Below are 16,525 nucleotides of genomic sequence, written 5' to 3'. Positions count from 1 at the left end.
GCATTTGTAGTATATTTGGCCTGTATCTTTAAATAAAAAATACTCGTGAGGGCTGGCCCCATGGCCAAGTGGTTCAAGTTCTGTGCATTCTGCTTCAGTGGTGGCCCGATTCGCTGGTTCAGATCCTGGCCGCAGACCTACACCACTCGCCAGCCATGCTGTGGAGGCATCCCACATTCAAAATAGAGGGAAGTTGGCACAGATGTTAGCTCAGGGCAAACCTTTCTCACCAAAAAAAAAAAAATTCTTGTAAGAACATGAATGAGCTCAAATTGGATTCAATGAGGCAATTCATTTGATCAGAATTTAGGTGAAGATGTTAGACTCAATTAGCTTAAATTTTAATTATATGAATGGGTCGAGAGTTTTAAATACTGAGTGAGAACCATGGGATTGGGGGGATTAGGGAGTCAAGGTTGTGGTCACATCAGGCCAGCAGCAGCAAAACTCACGCATGTGGACTTTGTTCCCTTCACTCTGTGGTGGTTGCTGTAATCCAAGTGTCACAATCCCATCCCACATCCCTGCCAAGTGTTCCACTCAGAGACACCCTGGTTCTGAGTTACTGCTCTCGTGGGATTCTTCTCTTCCTGGATTCTCATCTCACAGCTCTTTCTTCCTTGAAACCTGTTCCTGATGTGGCTTATTTAAGTTGATTCTCACACCAAAAAACCCGTTCACCTTAGGTACTTGTTTAGACTGCTCAGAGTTCTGGAGACAGATGGAACGCTAATACTGGGGCAATTTAAATGACTTAAATATTAACTTTTCCATTTTTGTAAATGTCCTGCAGTCTCTTCTAGCCACCTAGCTTTCCACCTTGTTGCTCAGCTCCCCCCTACCTGGCTGCCTCTAGGAATTTCTAAACATTTCTTTTTTAGTATACAGAACAGTTCAACTCTATGAGAAACAACTTTCCTGCATATTGGGATCCCTTGGGGACCTCAGAAATACTGGTGCCCAGGCCTTATCCCAGACCAGTTGAATCCAAATATCAGGGATGGGCCCATGATTTTTTTTGTGTGTGTGTGAGGAAGATCAGCCCTGAGCTAACATCCGTGCTAATCCTCCTCTTTTTTGCTGAGGAAGACTGGCCCTGAGCTAACATGTATTGCCAGTCCTCCTCCTTTTTTTCCCTTTTTCTCCCCAAAGCCCCAGTAGATAGTTGTATGTCATAGTTGCACATCCTTCTAGTTGCTTTACGTGGGACGCCGCCTCAGCATGGCTGGACAAGCGGTGCATCGGTGCGTGCCCGGGATCTGAACCTGGGCCGCCAGCAGTGGAGCGCACTCACTTAACCGCTAAGCCACGGGGCCGGCCCCTCCCTACTACTCTATACCCAACCTTAAGCATCTGTCATTATCACTGTGTGTCCTCACTTAATTATTTCTCATGAGTCTCCGTAGTTGGAATGGGAACATTGGGGCAAGGCCAAGACCGTCCAGTATTGATCAATGGCTGCAGAAACGCTACACGTGCTTCCATTTAGCTTTCAAGGCATATTGAGAAATGCTCAAAATTATGAGAGCTGCCACTAATGCAGTAGTGTTTTGTGTGAGGCCGTGCACTACCATGTGCTTTAATCCTCATAATAACCTCTCAAGTAATTCATGTTAGCCCTATTATCCCTGAGATAATGGCTGAGAAAGATGAAGAAACGTGCCTAAAGCTACACAGTTAATAAGTGGCAGAATGAAATTTCAAACTCCAAATCTCGAATTATTTTAAACTTAGAATCTGTATTTCATTCAGCCTTTCTAGGACAAAAGAAGGAATGTCATGATGTACAAATTCTGGAATAGTATTTGGTAATCGCTGGCTGATTAACTGATTCGGCTTCTTATGCTGAAGTTTCCTTCTGCCTCATGGATTGTTACTAACGTGATGATTAGGTGAAGAACATTATCTTGGAAGAAACATTTGTATAGTCTGAAGGACAAAGATGCTGGTTTCTAGTAAAAAATCAAGTTTGTATTTAATACAATTCAGTACCCTAGCTCAATGAAATGAAGGTGTTCAAAAGTTTTAACTTATTCTTTAGGCATTTACCTCCATGTCGCCAAATAACACGCTCAAATTACTTTATTGATTTTTCAGTTTTAGGCATTATCCACTGCTCTTCTCTGGAAGACGAGGATTTCATGGCTTCCTTTCCCTGACCCCACCATTCACATGTACCCTTCTCATCTCCCTATCTTTCCAACTTAGCTAAGTCGTAACTTTGGTTGGACGTATAGTATACTATGGTTGCTTTTCCTTTTCTGCCCAGCTTTTTATTTTCTCCATAATTAATAGTCGTGTTATTTTTTCTTTCTCGTTAATTCAATCCCAAAAGATGCTCAGACACATCAGGTAGCCATCAGTTACATCTTCCCACAGAATCTTCTCCTGGAGCCTCTGCTTTAGTCTGTACTACTCACTCTTCTTGGAACACAGTTGTTATCCTGGGATCTTCTTTCCCTGTCTTCCTGCGTATTCCCCTTGCTTTCTGTATTAGACAGCCTTTTTCCTGTATGCCATATTCTCTTCCTTCTTGGTTTACTTCCCCATTTTGGTGACGCACATCCTCCACTAGTTTCCTGAGAAAGGGTGCATGGAAGGTAAATTCATTGAGACCTTCCATATCTAAAAATGTTTTTAATCTGTCTTTACATTTGAACCGTAGTCTCCATATAAAAATGTGAGTTAGAAAGCATTTTTCCCTCAATTTTAAAGTCCTGGCATCTAGTGTTAGCATTCTAGCTTCCAGTGTTGCTATTGAGAATTCCCAAGCGTTCTCATATCTAGTCTTTACATATGACCTGTCTATCCTGGAAGCTTGTCCCGGGTGTTCTGAAATTCCATGATGATATTTCTTGGGACTGTTCATCCATTCCACTGGGCAGTTGATGGGCCCTTTATTTTATTTTTTATTTTTTTTGTGAGGAGATCAGCCCTGTGCTAACATCTGCCAATCCTCCTCTTTTTTTGCTGAGGAAGACTGGCCCTGGGCTAACATCTGTGCCCATCTTCCTCCACTTTATATGGGACGCCGCCGCAGCATGGCTTGACAAGCAGTGCGTCAGTGCGCGCCCGGGATCCGAATCGGCGAACCCCGGGCCACCGCAGCAGAGCGCGTGTACTTAACCGCTTGCGCCACTGGGCCAGCCCCTGATGGGCCCTTTAAATCCAGAAAGTCATGCCCTTCAGTTGTGAAAAAGTTTCTTAAATTGTTTTATTAAAAATCTCCCCTCTGGTTTTGTTTGTTGGTTTGTTTTCTTGCTATTATTTAGATGTTAGACCTCCTTTTAAATTTTCTTCTATTTTTTTTTTTTTGCTTGCTTGCTATTTTTGTAACTTTTCCTCAACTTTTCTCCAATCCTTCTATTGAGTTTTTCATCTCTGCTAGCATAGTAATTTTTTTTTTTTAATTCTTAGTCTGGTCTCAATAAGTTCCATCTTTATGGTCCCTTGTCCAAGTTCTCTCCTTCCTACATCATCCCAGTTTCCACCATGTTGTTTTCTTCTGTTTGTTTGGGTCTCTGTCTTTCCTGTTAGAGGCTGTCAACAAATAAGAGGCATAAACTGCAAGAGAAGCAAAAAGTGTACTTGGGGTCTCAAGAATTGCAATTCAGGGAGCACAGATTCAGGTAGAAACCCAAATGGTGTCCCACTAGGGAGTAAAAGTCAAAGGCTTTTAAAGGTAAAGAAAGGATGTTGTATTACAAAGAATTTTAATTGGAGTTGGAGGCAGAGAGCTAGTCTTGGCTAAACATGGATTGACTATTGATTCTACAGAAAGTCCACAATCCTCAGTCTATGTGATCAAGATGTCCTGCTGACTTCTCAAACAAGTTCTTGTGAAACAATTGCCATTTTGGCCCAATCCAAAGGTTTGGCCTAGTCCAAGGTTCAAGACAGCAAGGCATTTTCTCTGCAAAGGCAGCTCTGACTCCATTTAAAATGGCTCCACTATAGTTAATTTTGACTAAGTTTTCCTCGGATGACACGTGGTGTTTGGTTATCTGCTGAGAATTCCAAATAGGGATTAAAATGCTCTAAGTGAGTGGGTAGGAGATGTGGGCCTCATGTAGGGTAAGGCACCTGAGCTGTTTAGTAAGGGGGTCCTTGTATCAATATCTTTAGGTCTTTCCTCCTTGGGCTGATTGGATTCCAGACTCTTCCTGTCTCCTGTGGGGAAAAAGGCAGAGAGGGCTGGGTCTCTGTGCCTTCAGTGAGTATAGTTGCCTGAACTCGGCCCTTTTCAGTGGTGCTCCTGCTCTCAACGGTATCTTCAGTCCAGAGCCCCCTGTTCCGTCTCCAGGACAAAACCTCCAGCTGGCTGCTGGGTGAGTGGGGGCAGTTGCCTGCTGCAGTGGGGGGAATCTGGGCAGCCCGACCACTTCTTTAACAGACTTTCAATCCATCTCATTCTAGCATCTCTCTCATCCCCACTTCCACAGGTACCTGGTGCTGCTAATTCTGAGTCACCTAGGGATTCTGTCGTGTAAATCTGGATGGTTCTTGTCTTAGGATGGCCAGCTTAGGACTCAGTTTTCTTGATTCTGCTAAATCATTAACCATTTGTCCATCTGCCTTCCAGGTTCCAAAATCCTGTTGCTGTGGTTCCCTTTTCTTTTTCCCATCCTTTTAGGTTTGTGCTTGAAAACAAACAAAACACCACTACCAACAACAAGACCTTTGTTGACATTTTAGTGGGGTTTGGGGGAAGGAGTGAAATTACATACATGTGTTCAAGCCCCCATCTTTACCCAGAAGTCTTGACTCTGTATTTGAAGACAAATCAAAAGGGAGTGAGCATAAATGAAAGGAAAGAAATGCTCAGTTATTAGCTATTAGGAAGGACAAATTAGCAAGGAGAGTGATGAATTCTCTGTAAATTGTTTTGTAAAAAAATGATAAATGAATGAATGGTTAGTTTCAATCCTTATTTCTACATAGATGACAACTAAAACTTCCTGTTGGATCCCTGTACGTGTTTGTCCTTCCCGCAACATAAAACATACTCAGGTAAAAACAAACAAAACAGTATGAAAACAACCACAATAAAAAAGTACACTCATCTTTGTCTCAAACCAGCTGTCTTGCTGACTAATGTGTTTCCTTTTTTTGGCCTCGCTAAGGGTGGAGACCTTGGAGTTACCTGATTCCACCCTCCCTCTGTCCTCCAATGTGCCCTTAACCGCCTGGTGGTGCCCTCTTCACTTCCCATGGTCGCTGCCCTCAACACCTCTCCTGTGAACTGTGGCCACTGTTTCTTGTCTGCTCTCCCTGCCTCACCTCTCTTACACACCGTAGCCCACACACAGCTCACTCAACTGTGTTCCTCAGAGCACAGCCCCGAGCAGGCTACTCTTCTCAGTGACTGTCATGACTATCAGTGATCTGTTAGCCTACCGACAAAGGCCCAAGTCCTTAGCGCTCTCAGGCTTGGCCCTCAGCCTTATCTCCCCAGCCTTATCTCCGCCCATACCTGTGCGGTGGCCAAGTGAATGCACTAGTCCTGATCACCATGTGCTCTTGTGCCTCCATAGTGTCCCCCCACATTCAGTATATTCCAATCCTGATCTTCTTATAAGTTCTGATACCACTTTGATGAAAAAGCATTGCTTCATCCGCTCAGCCTGAAATCATCACACGCTTTTATCAGGGAAACTTCTGCTCACATCTTCCTCCCCCACTATAAACAAGTATATTTACTAGATAAATATAATAATCGCGCTTTGCCCCAAATCTTAGCTGAGTGTGAAAAGAACATCTCTAGGCATCAGAATTAGAGGGGAGGAAGGTCAGAGGGTCTCCAAGCCAGATACATTAGGTTAGGGATGGGGGTTAGAGGAAGAGTTGAACCCAGATAAAGGCACTGAGGGGCCTTTTTAAAAAAATTTCATTAAAGTGTAACATTCTGGGGCTGGCCCCATGGCTTAGTGGTTAAGTGCGCGCACTCCACTACTGGCAGCCTGGGTTCGGATCCCGGGTGCGCAACTATGCGCTGCTTCTCCGGCCATGCTGAGGCGGCGTCCCACATACAGCAACTAAAAGTATGTGCAACTATGACATACAACTGTCGACTGGGGCTTTGGGGAAAAAAATGGAGGAGGATTGGCAGTAGATGTTAGCTCAGAGCCGGTCTTCCTCAGCAAAAAAAAGAGGAGGATTAGCATGGATGTTAGCTCAGGGCTGATCTTTCTCACACACACAAAAAAAAGTGTAACATTCATACAGAAAAGAGTCTACATCATAAGCGTGCAACTCCATGAATTTTCACAAAGTGAACACATCATGTACCCAGCTCCTGGAATGCCCACACAGAGAGGAAGGCACAGTGAGGGCCAGACCCCTGCCTGCATGAAGTGGGGCCTCGGAGGGCTGGCCCTTCTGTGAAAAGAAATCTGAAAAACTGGCCCTGTAGCCCAGAGAAGGACAAGGAAGCTTGCCATCTGCTCTGGATAGGGAATAAAAGCTTCCTGGGAAGAGTCAACTGCCCTAGGATGAATGAACACACCTGCAAGGAGCAGGACTGCCAAGAAATCAACACAAACCCTGTCCAAGACTGGTGAGACTCCTGGATCCTGGCAGAAGCAAACTAGAAAGGCTCTGTAGGGACCCTTCCACCACCCAGAGAGCAGAGAACTCTCTGGAAAAAACCACTCTTTCCCAATATGAGCTCAGAAAAATCACAATCCATAGAAGAAAATGAATGCATTTAGTCATGCAGTATGTGTCTTAATACTGGCTGTGGAGCGCCAGTTTCTTCTCCACACCCACACTGCTGACAGAATCTTCTGAAGTAGAAGCATGAATCACTCTGCTAGGGGAAGATCACTTGATAAGATGTAGCCATGATTTCATTACCTACAAAGTCCTGCGTCACTTAGCCTCAGTTTGTTCGCACTCCACCCCACACACTGCTCAAGACACACTGCTTCCTTGCTGTTCCTCAAAAGCCGGGTTATGGGTGAATTGTGTCCCCCAAAAGATATGTTGAAATCCTATCCTCTAGTACCTGTGAAGGTAACTTTATTTGGAAATGCAGTCTTTGCAGATGTAATCAAGTTAAGATGAGTTCAGTAGGGTGGACCCTTAATCCAATATGACTGGGGTCCTTATAAGAGGGGAAGAGGGTCATGTGAAGACAGACACACAGGGAGAGGGCCACGTGGTGACGGAGGCAGAGATTGGAGCGATGCGGCTGCAAGCCAAGGAATGCTAAGGATTGCTGGCCACCACCAGAAGCAGGAAGAGACAGGGAAGGAGTCTCCCCCACAGGTTTCACAGGGAGCATGGCCCTGTTGCCACCTTGATTTGGGACTTCTAGCCTTCAGAACTAGAAGACAATACAACTCTGTTGTTTTAAGCCGCCTAGTTTGTGGTATCTTGTTACAGCAGCCCTAGGAAACTAATTCAAGGCTCAAATGTATTCTAGCACCTGCTGATCCCCCTTCTTGCAAAGCTCTTCCCTAGAGAGGCTCCTCAGTCCCCACAGGTCCCTGCTCAAATGCCACCTTTGCAGAGGGGCCATGGCTGACTGCACAACTGAAAACAGCAGTTCCTGTTTCTCTCTCTATTCCTCTGCCTCTTTTATTTTTCTTCTTGGTCCCTAGTCATACCTGACATTATAGTGTATATCTTTTGTTTATTGTCTGCCTTGCCTTCTAGAACGTAAGTACCGTGAAAGTAGAGACAGTCCAATTCACTGCTGTACACCCAGTGCCTACCACGTGCCTGACATAGGTAGGCTCTCCATACATATTTGTTTCATAAATGAACGAACTACTTGAGAGTACAATTTACTTTTTCCCTTTTCATCCCTTCACATTTCTTGATAGAGCGCTTTGCTCATAGTGGACGCTCAGTAAATATGTGCAGATGGATTAATAAACCCATCACCACTAGTGGGCTTAAGGCTCCGCATGGTTAAGAGGGAAAGTCAAAATGCACGTCGTGTTGGCCTGGATTTGGTGCCCTCTTTGCTGTAAAATGACGGTGGGGACAATCGATCAGATTTCTGTGAGTCATCATTACAGCTCACCATTTGTGTGCCTCATGCAGCCACTGTCTGCCTCACCCTGAACATCCTCCCTCCCCTTGCCTTGTTTCTCTGATGAAGGAGACAGCATTGAGTAATCTACGTTTAGTTTGTGTAGCTCAGTGGTGCCAATCATGGCAAATAATGAATTAGGGGATCCCCGCCTTCTCTGAAGCATTGAGCTGAAACCAACAAATTCATTTGATTTAGGACCACAGGCTGAACTGAGTGTGTTGTCTGTGACAGGAGAGTGCTTTCTTCACTAATTAAGTCACCCGGGCTCAGACAAGCCGTTTCCCCCGTGGTGAGGGTGCTGCTTATCTGTTTATCTGAGTTGGCCCAGAGACTGCGCCTGTGGTCTTCTGTTTGCTAAGAGAATTGGCATATAATTTTTTTACAAACATGTAAGCCAGAAAAAAATAGATATTTACACACTCACACATACATATACAAATCTCATACAGTTTTGCAAGTTTCTTTAGCCTTTCAAGGACTTTTCTGGTTTTCCTAGTAAACCCTTATTTAGAGTTCACGATTTCTGGGTTAAGGATTGTGTTTTCTGTCGGTTTGAAAAGGACTGATATAAAGTGCATTTTATCTGCTTTCATTTCACAAGAACATAAAAATGAACTCATCAGAAATCTGTTTTATTTGATGTTTGCAAGAGAGAAGACATAGATTAGAAATAAGAAGTGTTATGATACTCTCTGTTGGGGAAAAAAGAATGAAGTTCTGTTTTCATTTAAAACCCATGAGTCTCAACATGTGCATCAGGAGGTTTTATACATGAGGAATTTTGAATGAGTTTTTTAAAAGTCAGTAGAAATCAAAGTACAAGGTGTGGATGAAATGGTGCTAATTAATTTTATAAAATGTTACTCTGTTGATATATTTAATAAAGCATGTTTTGCTGGTTCCTTTCTCCTTTCTGGTCAGATACAAATTTAACTCATCCCAACCGTTGATTACATGAGATTTGGCACCTTTACGCCTTGTCACTAATCATCAGTGCTTCCCTGGGAGGGGTCAGAAGATCCCTGTTATCTCCACCCAGCAGGAGGGGCACAGCCCCTAGGATGAAGGGGTGACTTATCCAGAGCCTCCCAGAGGTAGCAGAGAAGAGCCCACGTAGCTCAGACATCTAAAATCTTTGGCTTTTTCTAGTTCTCTGGCCTTGTCTACACTTTTTCCAGCACAGCATTTCAAAATGTGGAGCGTTTCGTGTAGTTTATTTAAAAGAAATGGGTTTAGGCTTTAGGTAGAGAAATACATTATCCTTAGAGATCACCTCTTTAAAGGGCAAATTAAACCAATGTAATTTTCATTATGAGAGTAGAGAGTTAGCAAAATGTATAGAAAAGCAGTTTGATACTTGGAGCAAGATTTGGTGCCCATTTCTCAGGGAATACCTCCTGCTCAGATTTGAAGATCCTGTAGGTAATACGGAAGGCAATCCATTTAATATGATATTTGACCTTGGGCTTATAACCATAAGGAAGACTAACTAATAATAAGTAAACTGACTCAATCAAGAGCACACATTTTAGCTACAGAAAACTGGTTTTCAGCTCAATCTAGACTCCACCTTCCTGGCATTTCCACATAGCTTGCTCCCTCACTTCCTTGAGGTCATTGCCCAAACGTCAGTCAAGACTTCTCCGACCCATCTATTTCAAATCACATTAGCCCCCCCGTTTCCCTTATATTGCTTCATTCTTCATTCTAAAGCTCATCATTACCCAAAATACTACATATTGTGATTATTTTGTCTCTCTCCTAACTTCCACGTAAGCCCCTGCTGTTTTCTCAGTGCACACAGTAGGTGCTCAATACTTGTGCAATGAATGATGCCTGAGACCTTTCTGTTCCAAGCGTTGGTCTTATACTCCATGATGCACTGAACATACGGGCAGCGTGGGCAGGCCAGGGTGTGGGAATGTAGGAATGGCTAGGAATGAGGGAGGCGCCTGCTGCGCGTGCGGGAGTGGGGCAGGCGGTTTCCCTGTGAAGGTGAGCAGACATGTTACTGACAAACCTCACCAAACACATCCCTCCAAGAAATGCATTTGCCGGACTGGCCTTCACTTTCCTATGCTCTTCTGTTAACGGTATAATGCTTGCTTTCTGGTCCCACTTGTCAAACTCCGTTAACATACAGATCCTACAGAGAAACTGACTAATTATGTCATGATTGTCCAATAGAAAATAATTCCTTTTCCTATTCTGAAAACAAAACAGGGTCGGCGCATTTGTGCTGTAACCAGACAAGCAAACTGAAGAATTGAGGCAAACCTAAGTACGTAACAGAAACGGAAATGTCTAGAAAGTCCTTTGCTGAGTTGTGCTGCGGTTCCTGCCTCGGTCAAGCTGGCACATGCAACCAGGCCCGTCGTCCACGGGGATCAGGGGGTCTAGCGGGGCCTTGGCGCACCGATCCGTGGGGGCGGTGCGAACTGGACCACCAGCGCAGCTCCCGGCCCTCTCTCGCCCTGGGGGCGGCCCCCGCGCGGGGGCGGGCTCCCCGCGAGAAGCGTGTCTTCGCCTGGCCCCGCCCCGAGGCCCCGCCCCTGCCCGGCCGCGAATGAGCGCGGCCACGCGAGATAAGGCGGCGTGGGGTGCCGTGGGGGTGCTCTGCGGCTGGGCGCTGGCGGGGCCCACTCCTGAGCGCGCCGCCGCGGGAGGAACCCGGGTCCCGGGCCGAGGCTGCTCGGGGAATGTTTTCAGTAGGTACCGACATGGCTGCGGCCTTGAGATCTGCCGGCGCCCTGCTCCGCGATCGGCGTAAGTGGAGGTGTCACGGCCGCCGCCGAGGCCCGGGTCTCTGCGACGGCGGGACAGCGGGCGCTCGCGCCGAGAGCCCTCTGGCCCGGGGGCTTTGGGGAGCGGCGGTGGGCTGCGCAGGAAGCTGCGCTCGAAGGGGCGAGGGGCGTCGCGGAAGAGGAACAGGAAAGGGGCCGTCTCCTGGGAGGGGCGAGGGGGGTACGTGGGTCACCCGAGGGCCCTGGGAGGCCGCGAGGAGGGGTCCCGGAGTCCCATCCGTCAGCTGGGTAGCCGCGAGCCGTGGCTGAATTTCTCAGAGCCCTGGTTCTCTTCTGTAAAACCGGAATAATGATAGTCACAGGGTTGGTGTGAGGAGTACGGGAGGGAGGGTGTGTGAAGGGCCTGCCACAGAGGGGGCGGTCACGAAGGCAGCATCATCTTCATCACCATGGGCATCTGCCCTGGGATTCTCTCTCTGGTAATGGACGTCACACTGTGCCCACTGCTGCTCTGCCTTAGCTCCTGGCATCACCAGTGTTCACTTGCCCTTGGCAGCCGGCCCCAGCGCGGGGCAGCCTGGGCTACTGTTTTTTAGAGCCCTGTGGAGGACAAATGAGACCCACTGACAGCCCCACACGTTTCTGATGCAAACCTTCAGTGTACGTTGTATCCACAAGATGAGCTGATGGGACTCTGGGTCAGACACACCTGGTTGGGACGCTAGCCTGCAGCATTCTTAACTCTGACCCATTGAGCAAGGTACTCAGCTTGGCTTGAGCTTTCATAAACGTAAAAAGGAGAACGGTAATACCTCATAGGCTTGACATGAGATTAACTGGATCCGGGTGAAGCCTGTATCACTGCCTGTCGCCGTAGTAGATACGTCAGGACTCTCAAAATGTTCAGGTATTATGTCAAAGGCTGCCAGGTACTAAGATGCTTAATTAATGCCTTTGAATGGTGACTGGGCACAGACCTGACTTATTTTTCTAAGAAGTTCTCTAATTCATCAGTCTGGCACCTACTGAGAGGGGGTGGAGAGAATCCACTCTGAACCTCCATGTCTTATTGCGGGTACCTTTGTTAGGAAAATAATATGGATCCAGCGTACAATGAGGATCAGGTCACTAAGGGCACTGGGAGACAAAAGGCATTCTCTTTTAAGAAGAGGAGATGCAGAGCCAGTAATGGTGCTGAGAGAAGTAGGAAATTAATCTTTTCTCTCATGGACCCTTCCTGTGGCCAAGTCTGACAGGCTCTAGATTTGAGGTCATGGAACAATATGAGAAACTTTAAATGACTGGTTATCCAGGTTATAAGTAACCAAGTGGAAGGATTCAGAAAGCACAGCAGAGGTATATTTGAAATCCAATTGTATTATGGACTCTGATTTTAAGATGTAGTTATAATACTTTAATCATCTTGTTTGATATGAAGGGATTAACATTATCTGGGTTAGAAAAAATTGAGTAGTGTTTCTCAAAATGAATTCTGAAAGTAAAAGTGGAAAAGCAAAGTTTTATACTCTCTGTTTTTAGCATATTACAGAATTCATAAGAAGCTTCCTAGAGTGGACCATATACTATATATGCTTTTTTATTAGAAAGTTGGTATAAAAATGAGTTGTTGTTTTTCTTTGAGCCTTTTTCTTTCCAGACTTTCTACACTGGGCATGTATGTTATTTTGTAATTAGAAAAAAAGTTCTAGAATAGTAAGAAAGAGTATCAGTGTTTAAATAAAAGACGTTAGAACATTTTGGCTCCATACCAGGAAATAACATTCTTTTTTTTAAGCCTCCTCCCCCAAGTACCTTTTGAAGTAATCCTCATCTAGTATGTGATAGAAAAAGGCTCTATTATATATTTAAGTACTTGTGTGCCTTGCTTTCTACCCTCCCCTGCACGGCCCCGAAGTATCCAAAATATTAAATAATTTGGTTTTAGAGAACCAGTTGATACCTATGAACTTCTTAAGTCATAGGTATACTTTTGAATGATTCACATATTGTCCGGGATTTATGAACTTTTTTTTTCTTACATCATCTTCTGCATATCCCTCATTTTTTGTAGCTTTTATTGTTTGTAGGCCTTCCGAAGGTAGACCACTTGTCCGTGTCAAGAGTAGGGTTAGAAACCCGGTCTTAGTTCATAAGTGGGCAAGTCCCTACTACTGAGTATTCTTCCCTCTTGTCTAACCACATACAGTGTGCCAGGCACTGTTCTTGGGGCTGGACATAGATTTTTTTTTCCTAATCTGCACAACAGCCCTGCAAGGTTGGCCTTATCACCATTTTACAGATGAGAAAATGAGACTTGGAGTAGCTCAAGGAGTTGCCCAAGTTCCGCCACACAGCTTTGTTGGTCCTGTCTGGGATTTCTGCTTAGATCTGTCTGGCTCCAGATCACATACTCTCTACACCACACAGTGTTGCCTGTGCCTTCGGATTTCTCTTCAGCTATGAGCTGAGTATATTCAGGAGTTGGTCATTTGTGTGAATGATCACTTTAAATTCCTTCAGCTGGATGGAACACTAATCTTTTGGTAGGAGACACTCTTTGTTTCTCTAGAACCTTCAGATCACTAGGGGAGAGGTTTAGAGAAGTCCTTGAGAGGTGGATGTATTAACCCTAAGTCCTGAGCAGAAAGGATCCATTATTAGCAGCATCACCCTCCTCTGAGAATTTGTGCAACCACAGAGAAGAGAATTTTGTAAGTAGAGGGCATGGTGATAGTTCGGCAGCTCAAAAAGCTGCCAGCTCCCAAGTTATACTAGGAAATACTAATATACTACTTGGAGACTCTAGTCTCACCCCTATTTTCCCCCACCCCTTTTTTAAGGTTCGTAGGAGGAAATCTTATTTTATTACCAGCAGTCAAATTATGGGATGCCAAAGTTCTCTTCTCATACCCCTTGGAATCTCATTCATATAAGGAAGTGCAGACATTGTGGCATGACTTAGAACCTGGTTAAATCTCATCATGCAGCTCAGGATTTTAGAGCTAAAATTGTCTAAATAAGGAAATGTGAGTTGGTTTGAGACTTCGTTTGAGAGGAATTGAACTTTATGTCAATCTTTGCACTTCCTCTTTGAGTTAATAAGGGTTATTCAGCACAAGCTTGTGTAATTGGCTCTATTGGGAATGTGCACCATCTAGATAGTTGGAAATCTAAGTGGCCTGGAGGTACCATTCTGCTGTATTTTACAGACATGCTAGGTGATAAAAATCAGAGCAGGCATAGTCCCTGTGCTCTAGACACTTGCAAATGAAACTTACCAGTCATTAATGCCTGCACTAATCATATGTGGCAGACACTACAGAATGCTTCACTGGTCTTATCTGCTGTAATCCTCACAAGGATCCTGATAGCAAGGTGTCATCGCTTTACAGCTGGGGAAACTAAGGCTCAGAGAGATTATAACCCGGCCCCAGTTACATTACTAGTAAGTGGCACAGCTGGATTCAGTCAGATCTGCTGGTCCACAGCCCGAGTTCCTCACCAGGACACCTTTGACTCACAAGTAGGAAGAGGGAAGAAGAAGACTGATCTCAAGCTGGTTTCGAACCTGTGGTTTGAGAATGGGGAAGGGAGGTCATGTGTACAGTGTGGGGCTACACTGTACTGAGTATGGCCCATGGACTCCTCAATTCAGGTGGGTTCTCCAGCCCACCACTAACTCTTGTGGGGCCCAGGACATGAGTACAAATGGAGACCCATATACCATATTTGGGATAGCGGGCTAACAAACTGTGAAATATATTCTGTTCTTCTGCAGTTGACGAATAGACCTTCATAACGACCTGGAAGGGTGAGCTCTCGAACTCTTCAGAGCTCCAACAGATATGTGGAGGCCTTGGGAGAGTTGCCTCTGGCCTGCAGGCTTCCCTGCTTCTCTTCCTACTGCCAGCTCTGTCCTGCCTTGTGAAGAGTCTTGTGCATACATACGTGTGGACACTCCAGTCTGTATGTTCAAGCTCCATTCTTGCCCCTGCAAACAGCCACCTGTTGGCTACTCTTCAGGTCAAGAGTTGCTTATACTGATGGCACGATCAGCCTTCAGGAGGATGGACCCTGGAAAGAGGCCTGTGCAGACTCTGGAAGTGGGTGTGGGGCTTTGGGGGCAGGGAATTCTGGGTCCTGAGTACTGGGAGCCTGGTCAGGAATGTGGGGTGTGGACTCTGGAGTTCCATGAATCCTTGGCCGTGCAGACTGCATACTTGTCAGAGTCCAGGGGCAATCCTGGGGTTCTCAGCACTGGTGCTTTGTTGAAGAAGACTTGTCGGCAGCTAGGAGATCTGTGCCACTGGTTGAAAACTGGCCCAGTTTCCACTCCTTAAATCAGTGACCCTTAACCTTTTCTACAGGCTTCTTGCCTTCTAAAAAGGCTCTGTGCAGGTCCGGATAAGTCACCCTAGGGGGCACCACCACATCCCCTTGGAGAGGTCTTAAGCACCTTCACCTGCCTGCAGAGAAATGCCGGGAAAATCACCTCTGCTTTAGCCGCTCTTTAAATTTTAAATCCAGGAATTATGCTCTGAGGACCTCTTCAAAAGAAATTACTTTCCAGCTAGATTTCATGCTATTGCTTTAATTTTGTCACAGTGGTACAAAGCAGCTCAAGGGCCCGTCAGCCATGGAGGTGCCAGTTGAATATGGCCACAGCAGCAGCCGCCACAGAAACAGCCCAACCTGCCAGAAGCCCACAACCGCAAGTTCAACCAGGGAAGAGGTATGAGTCCAATTTTAGGTACTAATAAGGATTTTCTCTTTGTTGATGCAAACCCCAGTTTCTCTTTATTGATACAAGCTACCTAGGAGGAAAGGTGCTGGGAAAACCCAGTATGTAAGGAGTGGTATGTTTTTCTTGGCTTCCTTTCAGTAGCTGTTAAACTACAGATTTCACCCCCCCGATAGGGCTTTTAAATGTTTTTTTTGAATTTTTGCAGATTTTTAAGTTATTTATTTATTTATTTTCTGGCTTTATTGAGATATGATTGACAAAAATCCCACAAGGCTTTTGTTAAAGGACACAGAGTTGAGTACAGTCTGCAAATTGTGTAGGAATTTAGTTCTGGAATATGTCACATAATACAAATTGTATGTATGCTGGAAATGTATTTATGAACCTAACGTAATTATACCTGGAGATGTAATTATATCTAGAGATGTATTATCCTGTACAGGATAAAGAATAACTAATCTACGAAGGATTTCTGTGGTAAACTCTACCATTGTTTTTCATCTGTTAACGCAGTGAACACAATTATAAATGCTGTAATATGATTTATAACTTATTAAAGAAATAAAGTACGTGTTTCGTACCTCACCTCTGCTGTTTGCGGATGGACGTCAGCAGGCATGACATCGTTGCTGGGTGTCCTCTTCCATAACAGAAGCCACAGCTGTTCTCAGGTCTTCTTCTGGTACAGAGGCAACAGAAGACTGTAAAGGGCAATTATTTAGATGAGTACATAGATAAAAATAGTGCACTTTAACGCTAGGCAGAGTGAAAGAAAGAAAGTAGCTATGAACTATTAACTCCTTGGTCTTTCTGGTAGACCAAATGTTCTATGAAAGTTAAACGGCTTTGAAAATAAAATAGTCTTCTTTTGTGTTTGTTATTTTACATTGTGTAATCATGGGTACGTTGATTGAGCACTAAGTAAACTGAGGTTTGTAGGGGATAGAGCATTAGGGATGGGGCCCCAAATCATCTTCTTTCAACTCTCTCCTA

General features: G+C 45.0%; 1 protein-coding gene across 1 annotated transcript in view; it reads left to right on the top strand.

Moving 5' to 3' along the window:
* Positions 1–10,623: 10,623 nt before the first annotated feature.
* Positions 10,624–16,525, top strand: part of FECH (ferrochelatase) — a 34,293-nt gene continuing 28,391 nt past the window's right edge. The window contains exons 1-2 of the mRNA XM_058557202.1: positions 10,624–10,810; positions 15,394–15,520. Of these exons, the coding sequence (XP_058413185.1) occupies positions 10,744–10,810; positions 15,394–15,520 (194 nt within the window). The 5' untranslated portion in view covers positions 10,624–10,743. The remainder of the gene's footprint in view (positions 10,811–15,393; positions 15,521–16,525) is intronic.

The sequence above is a fragment of the Diceros bicornis genome, chromosome 16 (genome assembly GCF_020826845.1).
Source record: "Diceros bicornis minor isolate mBicDic1 chromosome 16, mDicBic1.mat.cur, whole genome shotgun sequence".
Lineage (NCBI taxonomy): Eukaryota > Metazoa > Chordata > Mammalia > Perissodactyla > Rhinocerotidae > Diceros > Diceros bicornis.
This window is presented reverse-complemented; position numbering and strand designations above follow the sequence as displayed.